At 37.9% G+C, this 23,729-nt stretch overlaps 2 protein-coding genes and 1 long non-coding RNA gene across 3 annotated transcripts; 2 read left to right on the top strand and 1 right to left on the bottom strand.

The window, feature by feature from the left end:
• Positions 1 to 187: 187 nt before the first annotated feature.
• On the top strand, positions 188 to 5,156 carry LOC146304632 (keratin, type I cytoskeletal 18-like). Its single transcript, XM_084713671.1, has 8 exons — positions 188 to 613; positions 815 to 897; positions 1,319 to 1,475; positions 1,566 to 1,727; positions 1,812 to 1,937; positions 2,478 to 2,707; positions 3,129 to 3,163; positions 4,670 to 5,156. The coding sequence occupies exons 1-8, from the start codon at positions 236 to 238 to the stop codon at positions 5,011 to 5,013; spliced, it is 1,515 nt and encodes a 504-aa protein (XP_084569797.1). The 5' UTR covers positions 188 to 235; the 3' UTR covers positions 5,014 to 5,156.
• A 1,080-nt stretch (positions 5,157 to 6,236) lies between these two features.
• Positions 6,237 to 17,380, bottom strand: arpc2 (actin related protein 2/3 complex, subunit 2). Its single transcript, XM_084713620.1, has 10 exons — positions 17,159 to 17,380; positions 14,306 to 14,340; positions 13,735 to 13,847; positions 11,175 to 11,220; positions 10,697 to 10,883; positions 10,488 to 10,581; positions 9,985 to 10,111; positions 9,785 to 9,885; positions 8,904 to 9,004; positions 6,237 to 6,747 (listed from the first exon to the last, which is right to left on the bottom strand). The coding sequence occupies exons 1-10, from the start codon at positions 17,230 to 17,232 to the stop codon at positions 6,726 to 6,728; spliced, it is 900 nt and encodes a 299-aa protein (XP_084569746.1). The 5' UTR covers positions 17,233 to 17,380; the 3' UTR covers positions 6,237 to 6,725.
• Positions 15,931 to 22,178, top strand: LOC146304630 (uncharacterized). Its single transcript, XR_014769278.1, has 3 exons — positions 15,931 to 16,956; positions 18,949 to 19,015; positions 21,312 to 22,178. It is a non-coding gene; the product is annotated as an uncharacterized LOC146304630 (long non-coding RNA).
• The last annotated feature ends 1,551 nt before the right edge of the window (positions 22,179 to 23,729 follow it).

Below are 23,729 nucleotides of genomic sequence, written 5' to 3'. Positions count from 1 at the left end.
AAACTCTGCATGCGTCCAATCAAGAGAGGACAAGTGCAACGTTTCAGTAAGAAAAATAAAAAAGTCAACATGAAATACTTGAATTTCGACTCTGCACCGGTTTGTCCAGGAGCGGTGAGCCAATGGCGCGTCTGGGGGAGGATTGATGCGTAAAGGACAGGTATAAAACCCACCTGTACCTCCATCACAGCCCTCAGGTGACTCCAGCCTGAAACACTCTCATCCAGCAGCAGTCATGCCTTCAAACACCGCCGCCAGCATGTTCGGTGGAGCCGGGGGAAGAGGCTCCAGGGCGTCCGTGTCGAGCCTGGAGGGGCTGAGGAACGTGATGCGCAACGACACGGAGAAAGACTCCGCTCCCGCCGCTCGTGCCGCTCCTGCGAAACCTGTCGCTGCCGCAGCTCCGGCCGCTCCTGCCGCCCCCGCGGACGACAAGCAGACACTGCGCGGCCTGAACGACCGGCTGTCCGGTTACCTGGGCAGGGTGAGGCAGCTGGAGAAGGAAAACGCCGATCTGCAGAAACAGATCGATGATATTCTGGCCAAGAGGAAAGCACCTGAGGGAAGAGACTGGGATGAGGTGGAGAAACCCCTGGAGGACCTCAAGAAGAAGGTAGGTCATCACATTTATTTCTTTATTTATCTATTTATTTACTGGGGGGAAAAAAACCTTTGGTCTTTAATTCTGAGCATATTTTCTCAGGAAATATGATGAAATGATCAGATTATTTCCCAAATGATGCTATGATGATGATGATGATGATGATGATACCATAAAATATTACTCTTAATAAACATGTCTTCCTCTCTTCAGATCAAAGACATCACCATGGAAAATGCCAATCTGCTGCTGCACATTGACAACACCAAACTGGCCAATGATGACTTCAAGAACAAGTAAGTGCAATGTAATCTAAATAAAAAAAAACAACAAAAACATTATTTCTGAAATTATATCATATTAATATATTAATGTATTAATCATATTAATACAATTCAGATCACAATTTAGAGAGTAAACAATCTTTTATTTGTTTGATAGCTAGCAAAAAAGTTAATAACACATTAATTGTTTGCTAGGTAACTAAAGAATTAACAAAATGTTGTTCGCTTGTTTGTTTGCTCAATCCAACCTAAAAAGGCAGCCAGTTTAAAAGTTAAACCTCAAGTTCAAGTTTTTTTTTGAGTAAAAACTGACCTGAGGTTCAAAAAGATATTTTTAAAACAGTTAAAAAGTTTTGTACAATATAATTTAAAGTTAAAGCATGATTTAATCAGGTTTAAATGCTCATTGTTGGGTTGTTCTTCCTGTGTGCAGGTTGGAGGATGAGAAAAAGGCCCGTAAGGAGTTAGAAAAAGATCTGGAGGATCTGAAGAAGATCATTGAGGACACCAAGCTGAACCGCATTCAGACGCAGAAGGAGATTGATATGGTGAAGGAGGAGCTCGCTCGCCTTGAGCAGGAGCACAAACAGGTAAGACTGCAAAGGAAAAAAAAACATGACAAGATTAAACTTAAGGCATTGTCTTGTGCGGAATCTGATGCAAACTTGTAATGGTTGTAGGAGGTGGACATCCTGCGTGAGAAGATCAAGGACTCCGAGGTGGTAGTTGAGATCGAGTCTCAGGACTCCAACCTGGCTGAGATGCTCGACAAGGTCCGCGTCGAGTATGAAAAGCTAGGCAAGAAGAACCTGAGGGAGACTGAGGATTGGTATCAGAGCAAGGTAGATTACCTGCAGGATCCTAAAATAATCCAAACTCCCCTCACTCCTCTGTCATCTCAACATTTTGTCTTCTTCCCTCTCCAGTTTGAGACCATCAAGGTGGTGGAGGCCCAGAACACCGAGGTCTTGACTTCTGGAAAGTCGGAGCTGAAGGAGCTGATCAAACAGAGACAAAATCTGGAAATTAAGATCCACAGTGTGCGCAGCACGGTAACCAAAAACACACCCACGAACCCTGATAATACATCAAAATAAAATCAGCTGGAACATCAGCCTTTTGCAGAGCAACAGTTGAGCTTTGTAGTGAGTTTGAAGAGGGACCACATTCCTGAGACAAGTTTGAAGATGCCTTTTTTTACTGAAAGGATCAACATTTGCCGTGTTTTCAGATAATCACACTGCGGCTTTTGCAAAACACGGTGACATGAGACAAACAGTAGGTCCCTCTCAGACCTGAAGTAAAGTCCTAAAACCCTTGAAGCAATTTTCCATAGATGTATGGATTAAAATTTTTCACAAAATCTTTCTTTTGTCATTCAGGAATGAAAAACCCACCCGCGGGGGAGTTAGTCAACCTGACCTTTTCATGAGCATTCCTGACTGCCCTGTCATTATACTGTAAACCTGCCACTTTACAGACAGACAGACTCTTACGTCTGTCTGTCAGATGAGCTACCTCGATCTGCTCTTGCGTAACAAAAACTACAAACATGAAAAATGTCAAGATTTAGGTCTCATGTCCTCTTTCAGATCCACAATCTGGAGGAAACCCTGACGGTCACCAAAGTGGAGTACGGCCAACACCTGGCCCCCCTCAACAAGTTGATAGTCGACCTGGAGGCAGAGCTGAGAGAGGTGAGGTCACAGGTGGAGCGTCAAGTTGAAGTCAACAACAACCTGCTGTGCGTTAAGATGAAGCTGGAGGCGGAGATCAATAACTACCAGCAACTGATTCACGGCATTACGGCTGACACTGAAAGGTGAGGGCAATATACTTCACGATGGTTGTAGTTGTATGATGTGTTCATATAATAATAATATTTGGCAAAGAAATCAGCAGAAAAGTCTGCAGATTTTTCACTTCCCTTGTCCCTTTAGTGAAAACATGAGCATCTGTAGTGTATTAATATGACATTACTGCATTAAAAGGATATTATTGTTCAAATTTGTGATTTGTAACTCACCCATTACTAGCATTTTGAAAATACTAAGTCATTATATTGAGATACTGAGTCACAATTTTTCTCATCTAACTCCAGGCAAGAAAGCTAATAAATGTATTTCATGAAATATCAAACTAGGTCTTTAAAATGTTTAAAGGAATACCACAAAACACAGAAGCATGGTGTACCTGTTTCCCTCTCAGTTAGTTAGCATACTTATCCTCCTCTTCCCTGACAGCTCGGAGCTTACTTTAGAGGACGCGTTGCAGAGCGGTAAGTTCTGGATCCAGCTGGAAAAAACATCACCATGACGCCACCATTTGTGCTGTGACCTGATCAAGAAGTTTATCTCTGCTGCTAAGAAAGACCCGGCTCAATTACTGACTGAGATGCTTTCGGTTTGATTCTGCTATCTGATTGGCTCCTTAACAACAAAAAAATCAACTATCTGTAGATGAGAAAGCGCAAGAAAGGTATAAAACAATGTGGTTTATGACATTCCCCGCTGAAAATTGTTGTAATGTGGAGGCAATAACCACGTGGTTTACACCTTTATTTTCTTTTAAAGCCAGCAGCAGAGCTAAAACACGAAATCTAACCCTCACATCAGTTTTTGATGATCACATTATTTTTTTTTTTTGCCCTGAGTAAGATGAGAAGATTGATACCAGTCTCATGTTTGTCTGTTAAATATGAGGCCAACAGCTGGTTAGCTTAGCATAAAGAGTGGAAACGGGGAAACAGCTAGTTCAAACAAAATCCACTGAGAAATGCTCTGAAGCTTCCCTGTTCCTCTACGCTACAAGCTGCTCGCTCTGGCTTCATGTTTCACAGACAAACTATGAGAGTGATATCAATCGTCTCATCGTTCTTTTTATTTTCTGAAATGTCAAACGTTGAAGCAAGTCGTATATGACAGAGTGTTGTTGCCATGTGCCGTAAAAGAAAAATCAGTCTGAGTATCATGTTATGAAAAGTTACAACAAGATGTGTTTCACATTATAACAACAACATATTTACAACATGCAAATTATCTTAACAAGAAACTTTATATTATATATCCTGTTATAACAAAAACATTTCATGTTATAACTTAAATTGCTGTAACATGATAACTTATATCTTTATAATGTCATGTTTTAACAATAACAATAGTTAAGTAAAGGGTAATGTACGGTGAGTAGGTCAATATTGCGAAATAAGCCCCTGACTGTACATTATCATGCTTATTACACAGCTACTGACTTAAAAACATCAATTTGTAAATATACTTTAAAAATTATTTTATTGATTTAAAAAATTTGTTTATTGCTCCTCCAGAGTCTATGATCAAACTGCGTCCATAGCAGCGATTTGTTTTTCATAGCAACCATCTGCTATAAAGAAATGCTGCAATTGTCCAATCAGAATCAAGTATTTAACAGAGCTGTGTAATAATATGTGCTAATATGGAACTTTAGATTTTTTTACCAAGACTCTTCTTATGACAATATGTCGTTGCAATCTGAAAAACTTTTCATCTCAACATGATACTGGTCCGTTTTTCTTTTTCTGTAAGTCGTGTCACTAAACTGCACTCAGCTGTCACATTGCACCCTGTAACTGCATGAAATCACACCAGATTTTAACACCACAAGCAAATCAATCAAAAAAGAAAATATAATTTCTTTGAGCTGTATTTTTGACACTGGTGATTTTGACACACAGATTAAAAGAAATCTGAAAGTCCAGAATGATGCTAAACACATTTATAAACCTCTAAAATCCTCTTATTTCCAGACCAGCAAAAGCCTAACCAAAAGGAGCCCAAGCAGAAGAAAGAAGTGAAAGAAGAAGCAAGCGTGAAGCAACAAAGTGCCCCCACTAACCAATCTGCTGCCCCAAAAGCCCCTGAAGTGGTGGATGGAGACGTCATCAAGGCCGAGAAGGCTGCTACCGAGAAGGCAGAGAGCAACGGCCCCGCTAAAAAGAAAAAACCCAAGAGCAAAACTAAGGAGGGTTCATCCTCTTCTTCCTCATCCTCCTCCTCATCTTCCTCCTCCTCCTCCTCCTCCTCCTCTTCCTCCGAGAATGAAGATAAAAAGCCCAAGAAGAAGAAGGAGGGCGAAGAAGCCAAAGCCTGATGTTTAACAGCTTTTTTTCTGTCACAGTTTCATATCAAACTGTCTGCTGCTGTTGCTGCCAAATCTGTAAATCTGCTTTGACCTTGTGACGGTGTATTTTCTCACAAAAGTCAGCTAATAAATACATTTGATTGTGAAAGAAAGTTCTCTTTTGGTTCATTAATTATGTTGCAATTGTTTATTTATTTCTTTTTTAACATTAATTTCCATTTATACAGTATCCCTTAATAATCACAAAATGCAGTGATTCCCAACCAGGGATACTTGGAAAAAAGTTAAATAAATTGGGCTGCTTTCCAAAAGATTGGCATGAGGCTGCAACTAAGACAGAAATTTATTTATCCCAAAGGAAATTCTTATGCCAGATATTGCTCAAACACTACGGTAACATATGAATAAAACAACGTAGTAATAAATATAAAGTGTATAAAGAGTAAATGCAAAAAACAGTGTCTAACAAAACAGAAGTAATAAAGGCTAAATAAATAAGTAAACTAATTTAAAGTAAAAAAAAATAAAAGAATATTTCTTTTGATCGACTGATTAATCGAAATTTATTGTCACAAGAACCATTTAGCTACCATCTATCATGGGGCGGCTGCACAATAAATCCCTCTAACCCTGTGAAATGTAACGCATGCAAGCAGTAAAGACAAAACAGACTGATAGAAACAACAGATTATTCAAGTGTGGTATTTGAATGCAACCTTCAGTACATACAGTACAACACAATGTGGCAGAGCATCCACTTTGATCTGCTTTAAAGGCAAGTGGATGAAATAAAACATAAGTATTTCCTATATGAGGAATTGCTGATATATTTTCCTTGAATATGGCTGGGAAATGTATGCAGCCATTCTGACATGAAGAAGTAAACACAGGTGTTACTAATAATATTAATTATCAGGGTGCTGCTACTGTGCATGTTGGCTGCTACACTAACTGCCTTTAATTAGCATCATTGGTAACACCTGTGTTCTCCTACTGTTTCATATCAATATGGCTGCTGTGAAAAAGGTCCCAGAGTTGAGGATTCCCACCACACAGGTCAGTTTTTGTGATCTCTTTTCTGAGAAAATGTCATTTGTCTCTTAAAACTGTGACAGGAGATAGAAGAGTCAATAGAAATATCAAGTAACTGTTCAACAAAAGTGTTCTGCGTGGATTGGTGAAGTTGAGAAAAGAAAAAGTTCTACACAAAGTGAGTACACGCGACAGAGAGCTGCTTTTTTTTGTAAGAGTGATTTATTTTATTTTTTTAAATGACAATGATACAGACGACATTAAAGCACAGGTAGGAGGAAGGAAGGAAGAGGGGATTGAAATCATCCAACACATGGATATCTGCATGGTGAGGGTTGAGAGGCAAGCAAGAGTACCAAATGGAGTAAAAGATATCGTATCAAAAATTTCAATTTTTTCATATATATATTTATATAGGACTAATAATTCTCTTTAACTATGCAAAGCAAGGAATGCCCTTTTTTCCATTTATCTTGAGCCTTGGCTTTCCCTAAGTAGAGCCAACATTATTATTCATTCAAAAAAAACAAAAAAACAAACTGGACACGTTTCTTTCTTTTTTTTATTAGGGTTGGGCGGGGGCATTATTTAGAGGCTTCCTGGAGTCCTGTCCGATGTGGCGTTGAGTCTCAGTGTAGCGCGTTTGGGCGTGTCCACGGGGGTTTGAATTTATCTGGTGACGGTCAGCCTCAGCGGGAGAAGGTCTTTCCACTAAAAAAAAAAAACAAAAAAAAACAACATTGGGTTAGCTGACACACAAAGGAGATAAAACTGGTTATTGTCTTTCCTGGTACCCGCACACATCTCAAACAATTCAGGAGGAAGTTAGGTTTGTAAACTGCTTCAACCACATCTAAAAATTGTTTTTAAAAGAAGAGTTTGGGCAATATTCATCACGCCTTGCAGTAAATATGATGCTACAGCCAGCAGGCACTTAGCTTAGCTTAGCACAAAGGGAAGAAACAGGTAAAAACAGCTAGCCTGGTTCTGTTCATGGGTGAAAAAAATGCCTACCTGCACATCTAAAGGTCACTAATTCAGAGGGTTAGGGTTAGGGTTAGGGTTCCACAGTTTTAAGTTATCTACCCTAGAAATTCTAGACACCTCTCTAAATTGTGATAAGGCAGATTTGGAAAACTGAAAAAAATTTGGCGCCTGCTCCATGTCTGGTGTGAGATGCCAGAAGACAACAAAAAAATATGTCAACTGAAGGTACACAGACATGTTATTATCTGTATCTGATTCCAGACAGAAGACCAGAAGTGGACATGGCTTATACCAAGTCACATAAAGTCAAGCAAATACTGTATTATCTAACCTGATATTCATTTGCGATGCAACTGCTGTGCCTTCATAGTGTCAAGCTGATTTAATGTACAGGTGTTGTGATTTTGCAATCCATTTCCCCCTGTCTCTAGTCTTTATGCTAAGCTAAGCTAATCAGCTGCAGGCTCCAGCTTCATATTTACTGCACAGACATGAGGGTGGTATCAATCTTCTCATCTAACTCTTGACAACAAAACAAAGACAAACAACTATTCCTTTAAAGTTAAAAACAAAAGCTTTAAACTGCTAAACTAAATCGATGCCGGTCCTCTTGTTTGGTTGTTTTGGCACTCAGAGAGCTACCATGAAATTCCTTTCATGTGAAGATACTTGTCAATTTACTTTGCTGGCGATACTGATAAGTGCAATATGTGTGGTATGCTTTGATCTTCATCTCTTTGTCAAACAAACAAAACAACATGTGATTGACATTTCGGTTCTATATTCCTCAGAATTTCTTAGCTGACGAAATCTGTTTTTTGTACCTTGCTTCCACACCCAGGGTTCATGTGAAACATTTAAATACACTTGAAGATAATGGCTATGGGGGTTCTCTCTTTATTCCAGTTACACGTTAACCACAGAACAAAGACTCACTTTGCTCCAGCAGGCTGTATTTTCCAAATATGTCAGTGCTAAAAGGCGAAAAAACAGCTTATGTGCAGCTGTTGGAGGTTTTAGCGAAGCGGAGATCTGTAAAAATTCCTTTCTGACTCACTGCAGAAACAGTGGGATCAAACACAGCCACACACCTCAAAAACACACAAAAGATACAACGCAGCAGACTGCAGTCAACTCACAGAGACAGAAGACAAATAATCTCAGAAAATACAGATTTAGTCAGGGTTTGAACAGCTTTTTAAAAGTGAAATTAAAGCCCCTTTTCTAGCACATTCAAGGTACCTAAATCAAAAACTAAAATCAAAGAAAAGCAAGTGCAAAATCCTTTATATGCATGATTATTTAATCTAGCTAATTTCCAGAGTCAGGGATCAACAGAAAAAAATCATGGTACTGAAGCAAATCCATTTTTTCTCCCACAACTAGTTGAAACAACATTTTCAGGGAGTATGTTTAAACTCAAACATCTTCTTATCCCTATAATTAAGCAATTTACATGATTATAAGAACCCTGTATTATGTCTTTCAAGAATGAATCTGGTTGTATTTTGCTTTAAACTGCAAAAACTATTCATGAATGATCTTAAATGAGGACGGCAATGCTTCATGAACATTACTACAGGTCTTAATTTAGGATCTGAACAGTGAAATAAACAGAGGAGACTTAAAACACTGTGATTAAGGAAAAAAGAAACACGTCAAGCCTACTGAGTCATGGTGGCATAAAAAAAAAACACCACAAACAACTTTTTGATCCCAGAATCATGTGGAAAAAGAGTTAACTACAGCACAAACTTCAGTCTTTATCTTGTTTTTCTAACATAAATGCTTTAAATCAGTCATGATGACGCTGAATCTGAACAATAGTGTAGAAAGGAAAGGCAGCAGTCGACTAGAAAAAGAGAGAAGCGAATACTTACGAGATGGTCTTCATCTCCTTCTTCTCAGCGTCGGGTCGAGCGCGGTTCAGCACCTTGAGGAAGTCTGACGTCTTGGCCCTCATACGTGTGTGAATGTAGGCCTGCAGAGAAAAAAACCCCCAACAACAACCAATTATTATTTTCATTGTTGATTATTCTCTCAAATAATCAGTAAGTTGTTTGGTCTATAAAATGTAAAAGTAAAGAAACAAGAAAATATTCTCATTTTGGAAGCTGGAATCAGAGAATTTTGACTATTTTTTTGTTAAAAAATGACTCAAACTGATTTTTTGTGAAGAATAAACATGTCAACAACAGGGACAATAGAACAGTTGTTCTGTGTCTTTCTCAAGCTGAACCCACCCACAACTATCCATAAATCCATCTGACGTGTCACCCACGTATAATCCCCGCTGTCACATCCAACATCCAGCTCTAAATATCACAAAAGCTCAACGCATCCCTCTGAAATGTCAGTCATCCAAAAAATGGCATTGATTAGGGTTTACAGACGAGAAGAGTCCATTTGAGGACACACTTGAAAGGTGTCTCATTCTGTTTAATGTGCAAACAAACGCCCAAAAACTGCCTTAAAAACCGGAATGATCACAGAGAGTGGCAGAGCAGGTCGTCCTCAGCTATGGTCTTTGTTTGATCTCATTTATGTCCGGACTTTCTATTGTGGAGGAGGTACTGACAGGCACAAAAAAGACGTATCATTACAGAGGAAGACTCGTCTGTAGACTGTAATTAAAGCAGACTTTCAGCTCCTCCAACTGGTGCCTTCTAAATACTCAGGTAGCCGTGGTGGACCCTGCAAAATGTAGCTCAACCTCAAGCCTTTTGTTGAAAATCAAGCATATATTTTCAGTTGAACTGACCTTGGAGCACTTTATGTGGTAGTGCAGGTAGTCCCTGAAGGTGTGGATGAGGTTGATGGTGTTGTCTCTGGCATTGGCATTGGTGTGACGAGGGAACAGGACTGGAAAGATCAAAACAGCGCGTACGGATCAGTTAAATAATCACAAGTGGTTCAGCTGCAACGCAGGCAAAGAAGGTCCGAGCCAGAGCAGGTACTGACCAAAGGTGATGTATCCGATGTTGTCCCCGACGGCGGCGTCGGTGTCCTTCAGCTCCAGTGGGGGCTCCCTGTGGCTGAACAGCACCTGGGGGGCTGTGTGGCTGGCTCGCCGACCCTCTTTGAACTCCTACACACACAACAAGCGAGGGAACAGCACCAGTTTAGAGCGGTTTGTTTACTTTGTTAAGGTTAAAGTCGAGTTGTGAACAAGTGAAACCAGGAACTAGTGAATCCTGAATAGGTCCTTTTTACATCTACTTTTACTTTAGCTGAATCGACCAAAATAAGAGCTGAAACTAGATTTTATTTCAGTGTAACTTGAAGCTATTTTGTCACTTCCTGATATCTCTGACTCTGCATTACCCCGAGAAGGATGATTTGAACATTTTTTATTGTTGGGACACAGCAGTTGTCTCTCAGTAGGCTTCAGTCTCATATAACCTCAAAATATACAAGTAGTAAACACAAATGAAGGACTTTTATGTACATGTGGCCTCACACACCTGCATGAAGACTTTGCCGATGATGACGTCATCGTCGTCTTTGAACACTGTGCTGAAAACCACTGTCACTCTGTCTTTCTTGGCCTCCACATACCTGAGAAGACAGGAGACATGTCAAGGGTTTGAGACCTCCGGAGACATGAGGATTACCACAAATATGAAGGCGAAATCCTGTGAGGTTTTCAAACCCCCCCCCCCCCTCCACGTACATGGACTCATCGTCTCTATAGTGGACCACGGCCCTCTGCTCGCCCTCTTTGCCCTCTTCCTGGAACTTGAAGTACTTTTCAAACACTGAGGCGAAGCAGTTCCTCTTCAGCATCCCTGCCTGGTGGATGACCTCATCTTTATTGGCTGGTAGTGCGTCCAAGTCATAGAGGAGGGACACGTTGTAGCCTGGAAGGAAATCGATCAGAAACTGATTCGACAAAAATCTACAGCGAGCAAATCCTCAAAAATCAGCTACCACTGTTACTTTTACAGTTAACTTTTTAAAGAACGATAAATATTAGCAAAATTTCCTTTAGAAATGTGGAAAAATAAAAACCCTGACATTTGAGACTGCTGTGTTGAGACTGTCTAGTTTTGACATCTTTAAAATGATCTGATTTCAAAGTTTTCAATATCTCATGCAATAAAGGAAGCTTTGGGTTGTCAGTAAAAAAAAAAAGAAGATCAGTAACTTACCAGCCTCTGCTGAAACCAGGAAAGTCCCATAGACCCTTTTGAGCAGCTGAAATTAAAAATACAACCATTATTTTCATCACACTTCTCTAAATAGTTTTCAAAAGAAGTACTTCACAAAAAAAACACAACACAAAGACAAAAAAAACAGGAACTTAACAGAAAAAAAACATAGGTCACAGCAGAGAATCTGTAATTAATCTTAAATAAATGATTAAAAATCTGATGTATTCTGTATATTTTGCAAGACCAAGCTCTTAAAGTAGTCTCTGATGCTGTTACTTTGATGCCAGAACAGAGAAATGGTCCCAAGAGTTGAAGGATTGACGATTATGTGCTTTTGTTTAATTAAACAATATCTAACAGGTACTTTCAAAGCCAGTGTTTGATTTGCAAGATTATTAACACTTCAGTGGTTTTCATAGCCTGTGGGAATCCCCACGAGACCGAGCAGGCCGTTTAAGAACAGAGAAGAAATAAGCAGGAAATGTCAACACCAATAAAAGCTGAAAAAGAAAGAATCAAACAAACTTGCTGTACAACATGAGCCAGGAAGGAGGTGTGTGAGGGGGGCCTCCTCTCTAATGGATACCTGTCAGTGTGGAATGAAGTGAGGTGGACTCAGCGAGGATATGCAAATATGGCGAGAACAGACGGTGCCTGGGTTAATTTGATGTAAATTCCGATCAAAGTTTCGCAAAACTAGGTTTAACATGAGGAAATCCTGATTTAAAATTAAGCAAAGCTCTGTTGCACGACTAAAAACTAATCTCAGTTTAGTAAATCCAAGTTTAGTGCCATGTAAACTGAAAAATAGTGTTGAAACAATACAGAGATGCTTGCTAACCCCATTAAAATATATAAATAATTCATTTGTTGGCTGTTAAGATCTAGTCAGTATAAAAGAGGGGGACAGAACTTAACAACTTCCTTAACAAAATGTTACATTGTTTGTTTGCTAAATAAAAAAAGTCAAAATGCTATACTGTTGTTTGCTAGGTAGATATAAACAAAATGTTACACTGTTTACTAGCTAAATAAAAAGTTAAAATGTTACAGTCTGCTACACATTTAAAATTAACAAAATGTTACATTGTTTGCTCGCAACTGGTAGACTTTCAATGGCTCAACTGAGTCTGGCTGAAGAGATGCATCATAACTTAACTTTCTTTGAGGAACTTAAATATTTTGCTTTAACCATTGCAAAAAGGCAGACATTTTAAAAGTTAAACCTACTTATCTGTAAGTTTAACATTAATGCTGGGTTGTGTTTTAACTTACGGTTTCTAGTTCTGGTGCAACATAATAAACTTTAACCTAGGTCTACAGTAAAAACTTACAAGGGTTTTAAGAGAGGTTTGAATTTTATCTTTCTTAATTTTAAATTAGTTTAAAAAAATCATGACTTCTTCTGGTTTAAAAATGAATCCTTGTTTGTGAAACCCAGCCCATGAGAAGAAAAGACAGTAGTGTACTATTAGCTCCCTGATTTAAATCTGCATCTTAGCAAAGCCAAATATGTCAAAGGAAAAACAGATAAGGATGTGTGAGAATTAACAAGCCCTTAAACACAATACGGCTCCCTCCCTCCGACCGCTCTCCAAATAGACTTTTCACGGGCTGAATCACTGACTGTGACACTGCTGGACCATTCACTAATCCCTCTGCTCTTGAGTTTTCAGGGAACAAGGAGGGAAATGGCTGGACCGCAGCCAAGACATTCACACACAGTGGCTGCTGCTCGCAGTCAGCACTTCCTCGCCCGGGGTGACTCACACAAACTCACTTCCTGTTTCTAGCAGAGGCCTCTGCCGCTGCTTTCTTCCTTACATGGCAACAGAGCTCTTGTGGTGGAGATGTGTGTGTGCAGTCGGCAATCATAACCTCAATCAGCTTTATTTTGACACATTTGTCATCTCAAATTGACACCAAAACCACACGGAAAGCAAACTGCTTTAGGTCATGGACTTATCTATGACTGTGTTAACAGCATTTATGCGGGTCTAAACACATTAAATTTCCTTTTTAAAGCCATTATAATCGCAATTTAAGACCTATTTTACATTGATACTGACAAAAAATCACGGGCAAAGTTGGCGTGAGTGGTTATTGGTTCCATATTGGTTTCATTTTGGAGTTTGGAGCGTGATCAATACAGCTATTTTCCCAAAAAACACATTTCAAAGTGAAATTGAAGTTAATCCAATTTGTAAAAATCAATTTTCAAGACTTCTTAAGGATCTGCAGAAACCCTGTTTTAGAAAAGTGGGCCAGAAAATCAGCACCACTTTTTAAAAAGACTTTTACTCCAAGTTTAAACACCTAAGAAAAAAAAAAAAAATCAGTTCTTATATGGTACCATAATTTGGGAAACCTTAAGGTTTTTCCAGGACTTGCACACACTCTGGTTTGTGTTAGATGTTTATATAAAGTATGTTAACACATGTTGAAAGATGTGAAAATGAAACCAGCCAAAATTCACTGTTGGTGAGGCTCATGTTTCTGTCTGGGCACACAGAGACAAACATTTTCCAGACTTTCCATTTGTGTTTTCAGGTCATACCTCGTCAGCCCCATGCTCCTGCAGCTCCTTGTAGAACTTCAGGGAGATGCTGACCATCACTTTGGTCTTGTCCCCGTTGGGGTTGGAGATGTGGTACAAGACGCCATCGAAGTCTGCGGCAGAGATGAACAACATTAAAGCCCCGGCAGGTGATGAATGAGGGACCACCTGACCCTTTACTTCTGGCAAACTTTGACACACTGACACATTTTGTACTTGGACAAATGCGCCATCTTAATTAGTAAATCAAATTCATGCATTAAGAGTATTTCAGTCAATTTCACACATGAGACGTGACACTTTGAGTCATCTAGCAGCGATTACTGGCAGCACTGACCATGTGCAACAGGTTAATTACATAACAGGAAAATAACTGGTGTGATGACGGCAGCAGGAGCAGCAAGCACAGATAATAATCAGTATCACCTCCTGCATCATTTGTAGGACGAAAAACTGATATCTACAACTAAATCATTAAGCAACTGTGTAATCAGATCTAAACAAGGACATTCATTCAAATTAACTATCTACTGTGCAGCAAGCCGTTAGATAAGATGCCATTTAATCTCACCTGCAAACGTCACATCGACAGCCTCTGGCTTGGTTCTGCAAGGAGAAAATTAAGTTAAAAGATGCATGAGGCATAAATACATATCTCTGTATGGCTCAGTCTGACTTAAATTAGTGAATGTGACCAAAATCTTCCTCTTATGAAGAGAAAATGACACACTGGAGGAGAGCTGTCACAACGCCAGAATTTTAAAACACTGACAAATACTAATTTAAAAAAATGATACTCTGTAACTATTTCAATCCTGCAGCAAAAGGAAAAAAAGTCTTATGCACACAGCACAAGATAATTTTTATTTTAGTTTTTTTTTATTGTTAACAACCTGCATACAGTGCTGATACAGAAAAAAGACAACAGTGTCTGGTTTTGCTAAAAGCCAAATTTCAAGCAGGTCAATAAAGACTAAACTAAACTAAAAGTTTTCGTACTTTTGACACAATAATTAAAAAAGATATTATATTGTTTTTAACAGAATATCAATGCTTCTGACAACCTTACATTTTAGTAATGATATCACCAATCAGTTAGTTATTATTAATTGATAATTCACTTGTTCTCAAGCTTCTGAATTGTGAGGATTTGATCCTTTGCTTGATAATATGTAACATTAAATTTAGTATGTTTTGGTTTTGCACTGTTGGCTCGACAAAGCATGCAATTTGAAGGCATCAACCTGGACTGCAGGAAAGCTTGATAAGCATTTTTTAACTATTTTCCGACATTTTATAGATTAAACAATCAGTAGTTCATCAAGAGAATGATCTGCAAATTAATGAGTAACAAAAACAATTATCAGTTGATTAATCCATCAGCCATTTTCCCAATTAACTGATTTGCTGTTTGGCCTATAAAAAGTCAGAAAATGGTGAAAGATGTTTCCCAAAGTCCAAGCCAACATCCTCAAATGTCTTGTTTTGTCCTTAACCCAAGGATGTTCAGTTTAATGTTATAGAAGATTAAAGAAACTAGAAAATATTCAAATTTGAGAGGCTGAAATCAGAGAATTTGAACATTTAAAGTGATTAATCAATTAGCAAAGAGTGAATTTAACAGCTGACAGCTCTAGCTCCAATGTCTAATTATTGGTTACAGCCATACTTAAAATCATCATCAAAAAATAACAACATCACCACATTATCTGATGAAAACATAAGTCTTTTATTCCCCGATTTCAAGCTAAGACTGTCTCTGTTTGGTAATATTAATTAGGGTTTGGTTTTTCATGGTATGATAACAGTCTGACAAAATATCACAGTTTAATGTTATACAGTATTACATAATTATTAGGAGTCACAATGATCCTTAAATTAATGAAAACAGAAGCATGTTTTGGCTGAACAAATGCTTTAACTGTAGTTGTACAAAATATTAATGTTAACGTTTTTGTTTGTTTTTTACATTTTATTTTATATATGCAGCAAATTCATCATATCTCTAACATGCAATTATCCTGTGCAATAACATCTATCCATAATGTCAAACCATCCTGTGAATTTGCTGCTTGTATCCTGTGCTACCGAATCTCTGTATCTGTGCAGTTATCCATTTTACAAGGCCATACTATTTTTTCTCTTAGTATAAGGCTACATACCATGTGTGTATTACAGCATGTGTACAGTTATCCTGCACTATTATCCATATGCATATATCTGTATACATGAAGGGTTATTAATATAATATTTTTTTATATTTATCTATCATTCTTTTGTCTACCTGTGCTTTCACTCCTTGAGCTGAGTGAATTTCCCCGGCGTAGGATCAATAACAACAAACATCTCAGAAAGCAGAATCAATACAATAGATAAGTGAATGTACCTGGCATGATACCTGTACATTTTCATGTCATGGTATACCACTGCAACAATACGGTTTTCTATCCAAAAACATGGAGATTCTTCTTTAAAGAATCGCCTTGAATGTGTTATCCTTTCTTAAACCAGCAAACCACTACACTGAATTCTTTTAAGGTGGATGCTGCAGCAGCTTGTCCAGGCTGCATACTCTGCATGCTGCAGGGAGCTGCTACTGGCTGTGAGTTCAGACTTGACTCAGCCTGACTACAGGAATGCGGAAGCTGGAAACAGGGGCGATGGTTAGCTAACAAGGAGTAGCCGCTAACTGGTGATATAGTAAGCAAATAAATGGGCTTTTATGAGGTGGAAACCCCAGCTTTAATGTAATATAATCAGCCCTGTGTTGTTACACCGTGGTTGATGAGTAATGACGAGGGGTGATGACAGCGGATATGAGCAGTTTTTAATATCTTGACAGATCTGTTGTGCGGAAAACTGCAACTAAGGGTGGTTAATGTGGGTTAAATGTCTTTAATAAATGGCTAGTTTATGGTTTGACATCAGGATATCCTACAGTACAACCATCAATTACCAAGAAGCTAGCAACAAGCATCAGCTGTTTAGCGCACAGCTAGCAACTTTTTATGCTACTGAACCCTGTAAAGCATTTTAAAATGATTTATTTAATAATGATCAGGCCAGTGATTGGAAAATAATATGAAATGCATTGTTATTTCATTTGCACAGACAGTGGGAGAGCCGCCACGGGGGATAAAATTCATTGGGGTTACGAATTCTGGCACTACACGTACCGTGCAGACACACCCCAGCTTCAGGCGAACCAGTCACGGCGGAGCAGTAAGCTAATTCAATGAATATATTATCATTTTGTCAATAAAATAAGACTATTTAGCTATTTTGCTCAAAGCTGCAAACGCTTATCAGCTGCATTAGAAGCCGTCTCTGCTTCATTAAGTGCAGCCATCATCTTCAGTCAGACGCTAAAGGGGAAGCTAGCTGACGTTAGCATTGTTAGCCAGGTGTAACAATGATTTCTCACCCGTTGGAAGCGCCGTCGAACTTCAACGACAGCGTCTCTTCTATGATGCGGTTATTGATTTCTAACAGGATCATCGCAGCGGACGCCGGTGTCGAGGAAAAGGGGGGATGATCGGTGTTATTCGGTGGGATTAACCTCTTTGTGTCAAATTCTGCAAATTTTTTCCTCCCTTGACAAACCAAACCGCTTCCGCCGAGGCTCCTTCCGCCTGTCGCTTCCGCGTATTTTACACTAAGGACCCCAAAAGATGGGGCTGCCCGCGATTATGCCGGTAATAAATTTGTAATGACTATTGATAATTGCGCCAGATTGGATGGATTGATTGGCTTTAATGCATTATAGAGGTTATCTATTCAGTTAAGCATCAGACACAGCTTAGGCCCATATATATAAAGTATACTATACAACGGAATACTTGTTCCTTATTAAAAACGCCAGTAATGACCATGAATTATCTTGCAACACAAGACAAATTTTAAACAAAGATTTGGGATAGTACATACAACCTGTTAAATCTTGTTATAATAAAAAGGCCATAAAGACTGTATGGGCAGTCAAGTATGTATGTAAATATGCAATTACAAATCTTTAAGATTCATTCATTTAAAAAAAAGTTTAAGTGTATTTATGTTTTATGTATTTATTTCCCTCTCACCTGCAGTTGCCCCTTTGCACTTTTGCATGTATAAATTGTGTAGAAATATTTTTATTGTTAAAATGAACAATTTGTTTTAAAAAACCTCTCAGCTGAAGGTATCATGCCTCTTGACAGAAACATGTCAAAATTATTTAATACATAATATAGAGAATTGTATTTCTTTTTTCTTTTTATTTTACTTTTATATAACCAGGCAAGTCATTAAGAACAAATTCTTATTTACAATGTTATTATTTTGTTTACTTATCCAGGTAAACAAAATAACAATGACATTATCTTAGCACTTAATTATTATAAAAAATAATCTAAGAGCCTACAATTTCTGCTCTGCTTTAATTTCTTATTTTGTAATGGTCCCATATGTTTATACTTGTATATTAATATTATGATAATAATATGTGTAGAATAACTGCAATTTTAAGGTTAATAAGATACTTTTCTAACATGTTAAATATGCACCAATTGTTTCTATTAGAAATCTGGAGAGGAAAGGAATAAACCAATCTCTGGGGCATGGAATATGAAAATGAATTTATTGAATTTCCCATTTCAGTCGCCTCCTTATAGTAACCCTGCTTAAAAGAAAAACAAAGGCATTTAGGCATCATTTAGATAAATGTAATTTCTTATTTATGCGTGTAATTCTGCAATAGATGTCATATCACGTCAGTGAGGCAGCTGCCCCAGTGCTCCAGATTCCTATGGACTCTGAACGCCCCAAGTTCACTGTCACTTGTTTTTTAGTAATTTGATTAACTGCAAATTTTGTCAGGGAATTTGCACAAAGAAATGCACATATACACTCTGTACTAACAGGAGAATGAAATGTGTGGGTTTACTGATATTTTTTACTGAATACTGAATATCATCCAGCCCTGTATGATGCCCACAGTCTAATAATAATAACAGTCTGCAAAACATGAAATAACATCAAAATTTCCTTGCACCTTTTCAGTATTCACTCTTTTTTCCATCAGTGTTCCATGTAAAGGCATTTTAAGATTTCCTTGCCGTCTTATTTCTCTTTTAATGATCTACTACGTGTCACCATGCTGGTGGCTCTGACCAGTTTTGTTAAGTTGAATCATTTCATTTTAAAATCTCATCTCAGATGTTTTCTATCTGTTGTCAGGTGCTGGAGTGAGAGGGGTTACAGGGAAACAAGACTCATACCAGCATGAACTTGTGAAGGAATTCAGGTAAGACATTCGCTAAGTGCAACAAGCCTCGTGATTGTATAAATCTGATTTAGATTAGTAACACTGTGCATGTGCAGCAAAGTAATTAAGCACATTAAGAGGAGTGATGTAAAATCTTTGCTTGTTTTAGTGTCTGTTTATTAGTAAGTGTGTTAGGATGCGGCTTCGACTTCAGCTGGAGTAATCAATGCATATTTAAAAAAGGCAGAGCCAAATATTCAACCTTTATTTGTTTTGACTTAATGTTCATATGTACACAACATCATAACATTAAATTAACAGATGCTGATGATTTACTGTTTATTCTGTGGTTCCCACCTGTCAAACAAAACAGCATTAACGTCATAAATATTCCTTTAACATGAGGAAGAATGAGGTGTAATAAAACAAAACATGTAGTTGTCATTTTAATTACAAGGTTTGTCAAAATAAGTCTCAGTAATGGTCGTAAATCCTGTCAACACCAACACAATAGAGGACAGTTTGACTGATATATACGTGACAGCTCAGCAGTCAGACACTCGACTGAGCATTCTGGTAGAAGAGGAAGTTCAAGAATGTAATAAAGAAACTACTGTGGTGTTAACAACAAAAATAAATACTTTCAATCCAGTAGCCAACAAAACTGTACAAAAGCCTGTGTGAATTTAACCATTAACCATAAATATTTAGTTAATTAGTTTATGAGAAGATTAATCAGCAACTGTTTTAATTTTTCCCATGATGATTGCTCTTAAGATTGATAAAAAGCCCTGTTTTAATTGGTTTAAAAGATTAAAAAAAAATAAAGGGTTGGAATGTGGTAGCAGCAGGCTTTCTGGAGTTTTTACAAAACATTGTGCAGGAACTAAAAAAGTCAGTTATGTGAATAAAGATAAGAAGCGACCTGTTGATAAGGAAATGAAAAAATAAACATCATCATTGACAGGTGCTCAGCTATGATTGAAAGCTAATCCATCTTCAGAGGTTTTTAATCAGTAAGATCTTATCTCAACTCAGATCTGGAGCTCAATACTGAAACTGTTTTAAATGCCTCTCGGCAATCATGCACGTGAACTTAAAGGGCACATTTTGATCTGTTTGTATTTGAGAGCTGTCGTTTAATAATGAACGTAAATCAGGATAAAAAGGATTATTGAACTGAATAACAAACCAACATATTCCTGCATTTTGGAAAATATTCATGCACCAATTTGTGTCAAGGAAAAAGCTACATTCAGTTGCCAGGTGTTAATTCAAAATATAAGGCTGGTGGTTCATCAATTTATGCTGCTTTATGCTCCACAACACTTCGGGAGGGAAATATTTTAGTTACTCCAGCAGTAGTTACAAATTACTTGTCACGTTAAATCAGAAATCTGTAATATATTTACCGTAATAAATCATAAAATGACCCTAGAGATCAAGAAAATCAAGTTGCCAAGTTGAAACACTTTGACAACAACACTCCAGCTGCCCTGTCCTCCTTTGAAATTTCTATTCCAGGCTGGAGTAACTTTTTGTTCGCTTGTTTCATGTTAATCAGAGCTCAAATTAATTAGTCATAACAACTTTTAGGAGTAGGTGTTAATGGTTAAATTGATCAAAATGTTAATGGAGTCCGGCAGGCAGTGACTGAACTCAAGCTTCAGATTGTGCATTTTTATTTGCAGTGGAGTTTTGTTTTCAGGATAACCGGCTTAACTTAACATTGACAGACAACTCAAAGTTGTTAACAGCTTATTGTCTGTTGATGATACTGCACACGTCTAGCCTGAGCTTCCTCAGGTCTGGGGAGGAGGAGGTGGTGGCGGGAAACTACTCACTTCAACCAGAGAATGCATGTTAAATTAATTATATTATTATATAGCAGAAAAGCAGAATAGTACTTTTACATTTGAAGTACATTTTTTCAATAATACTTTTGTTTTATGTAGGACTTTGACTTGTAATGGAGTATTTTGACATTGAGTTTATACCTCAAATCTGTGTGCGTGTTCTTAATGATTATCTTTTGTTTTAATGTCTGTTAAGTTCCATATTTTTGTGTCTGAGGACCTCCTTGAAAACAGGATGGTCCATTTCAAAGCCTTTATCCTCAAATTGAAGCGAGGACATCAGGGTGAAACTCATAAAAAGTGTTATCTTATAGAAAAACAGATGCACACTCCCAACATAAACTAAATTCCAAGCATGGTTAGTCACTTTAAAGGGATTACAGGTTTATGATTTGCTGGAATCACCTCCAGTCTGCAGTATAACTTCACAAATACGTCGATGAGAAGATGAATACGATATTTACCCACTCTGACCTCAGCAGGTGGAGGAATGAAGACAACAAGCTTCCCGCTGCAGAGCAAATATTTCCTCTTCACTGGAACAAGGTGAACAAAGAATCCAGATGTCGGTCGAGTATTTCCATAGAAGGGGGCTGAGCCTCGGGTTCCCAAGAAGATTCATATCTGCGCCAAGTTTCACATCATTGTTGACATGTTTTGTTCAAAGAAACACAAAGTCTGACATGTTTGTGAGGGGAGATTCAGTTATCAAGCAGTTGGCACAACAAACCTGGTATCCAACTGTCGGACTTTCTAAAGAACTGTAGGAACTGGTTTTGTACTGTGTTGCAAATAATACCAGTGTCACTCATTAGCAGACTACTCATGTTAGTTTTTACTAGTTTCTGGCCTTTTTGGATTAATGTTTATTGTTAATCAGATATTTTAAAATAATTTTGCTGCAGCACTTAAAAAAACATTCAGGAATTCAGTGGAATCAACTGATCTTTTCTCATTAAGTGAGATTTTATCTGGTTATGTAACAGTCTCATTTCATTACAGATGCCTCCGTATGATTTCTTTAAGTCAACAAGAGAAGATGTTTGCATGTTTACATTTTCCCAGACAAAGTTAAAGTGAGCAGTACGTTAGCCAGTTAAAAAGAAGCAGCATTATTTTATTTTTGATGTTATATTTTGTGGTTATTATGATAGAAACAGTTTTGTCCATGGGGGCCTCCAAAATCAACAAAATATAAAAGTTCATTGTAGCATAAATATTCAAATTTTTGGTTAGTCTATTCTTTGTTGTGCAAACAGTATATTGTCATTTCATATTAATCTATTCTATATTAAAATATTTGCATACATATTCTGTGTTTTATATTTGTGGCATGATACTGTGTTGCAAAATGACAAATAAATTGCCATAATTTCTTGATTCTTTCATGTTTGTAGAGGAATTTGGACATTTAAACAATAAATCCTGACTTCTTCATTAATTTATTCACAAATATATATAGATTTTTTTATTCCAAAAGCAAGAGAAGAAATTAAACTATAACAGCTCAAGAAAATACCAAAACATTATTTACTTTTGCTTAATGCTAGTGATTTTTTTCTGTCTTTATTAAAGGAACAGTTCACCCCAAAATGATAAATCCATATTTTTCCTCTGGCCTGTAGTGTGATGAATCACTCTAGATTGTTTTGGTGTGAGTTAAACGGTTTTGGAGATATCGGCTGTAGAGATGTCTGCCTTTTCTTGAACATAACGAACCAGTTTGGTGCTCAAACCACCAAAAAATAAAATCAATAAACTCACTTTGTTGTGAGCAGGTTTTCTTTCTGCCATGCAACACTTGCCAACCATATCACAACACAGAAGGAAGCGTGCATCTACTCATAGACTGGGCAGGATGTAAACACTGGCGTCATCCTCCATTGATCTGTCACGTTAGCGCCACTGAGCTGCAGCAAGCGCAGTGATACGGTTGGTGTGAGTCATACAATAGAAAGAAAAGTAATAATCCCATCATGAAACCGCTCATGACAAAGTGTAACACAACACAAACTGTTGACCCAAACAGTGTTTGCCAAAATAACCAGAAACTAAAAACAGGCCGTTCTTGTTAGGGGACCTTCACGCTTCCTGAATGGAGGCTGACGACAAGACATTACTGTCATTTTTTAGCGGTGTGGAGCCTTTATGTCTCTGTTTACTTCCAGGTATGTGACAGCTGCAGGGCCTGCAGCACTGATGCAACATCCTGCTATGTTGATAATTGTGCATCTTTAGCTCTCAGAAGCTGAATGAAGTGATTTATGGAGACAAAGGGGAGGCGGGGGGAGACTCTTTTGTGTTTGGATGCGCATTAACTTCACTTTAAGATGGAAAGGAGGAGGTATGAGACAGCGAGGCACTTCTATCAGCTCGGGCCCCTGTCATTACTGACATTTTTTCTCTGCACGCTCACTGATGTTTGATCCCACGGTCTTGTCCATGTCCACAAAATCACAAAAATGACAACATTATCAACTTTTTTTTTTTTTTTGGTTTGGTTTTTTTTTTCACATTAGACACAATGTGGGAACAAAACGGGGGGATTTTTGCAACAGCAAGAATGGGAACAAAGTGTTTCATTTCCAGAAAGTGCCACTGCTGACACCCTGACCTGCTGATGCGTAAAACACCTTACCACATATCCCTGATTACAACATGACTTGCAACAGGGTCACAAATCTAAAAGAGTTAAAACTCCAAAACACGCATTTCGTATAGCTGCTTTATTTTCTGTGCTGTTGAGGCAGGTGCGTTTTTTCTATGTTAGGAGCTTTATTTTGAAGGAAAATCTAATTAGTTGTGGACATATCAAGTCTGATGGTGGTCTTGAGAGACATATTGATATTCTGAACAGTTAAATCAGTGCTAACTCTCTTGAAATCAAATGGGACCCA

Source organism: Lutjanus erythropterus, chromosome 24, assembly GCF_056507025.1.
Source record: "Lutjanus erythropterus isolate fLutEry1 chromosome 24, fLutEry1.hap2, whole genome shotgun sequence".
NCBI lineage: Eukaryota > Metazoa > Chordata > Actinopteri > Lutjaniformes > Lutjanidae > Lutjanus > Lutjanus erythropterus.
Note: the sequence above shows the minus strand (reverse complement) of the source record. Positions and strands in the feature narration are given on the sequence as shown.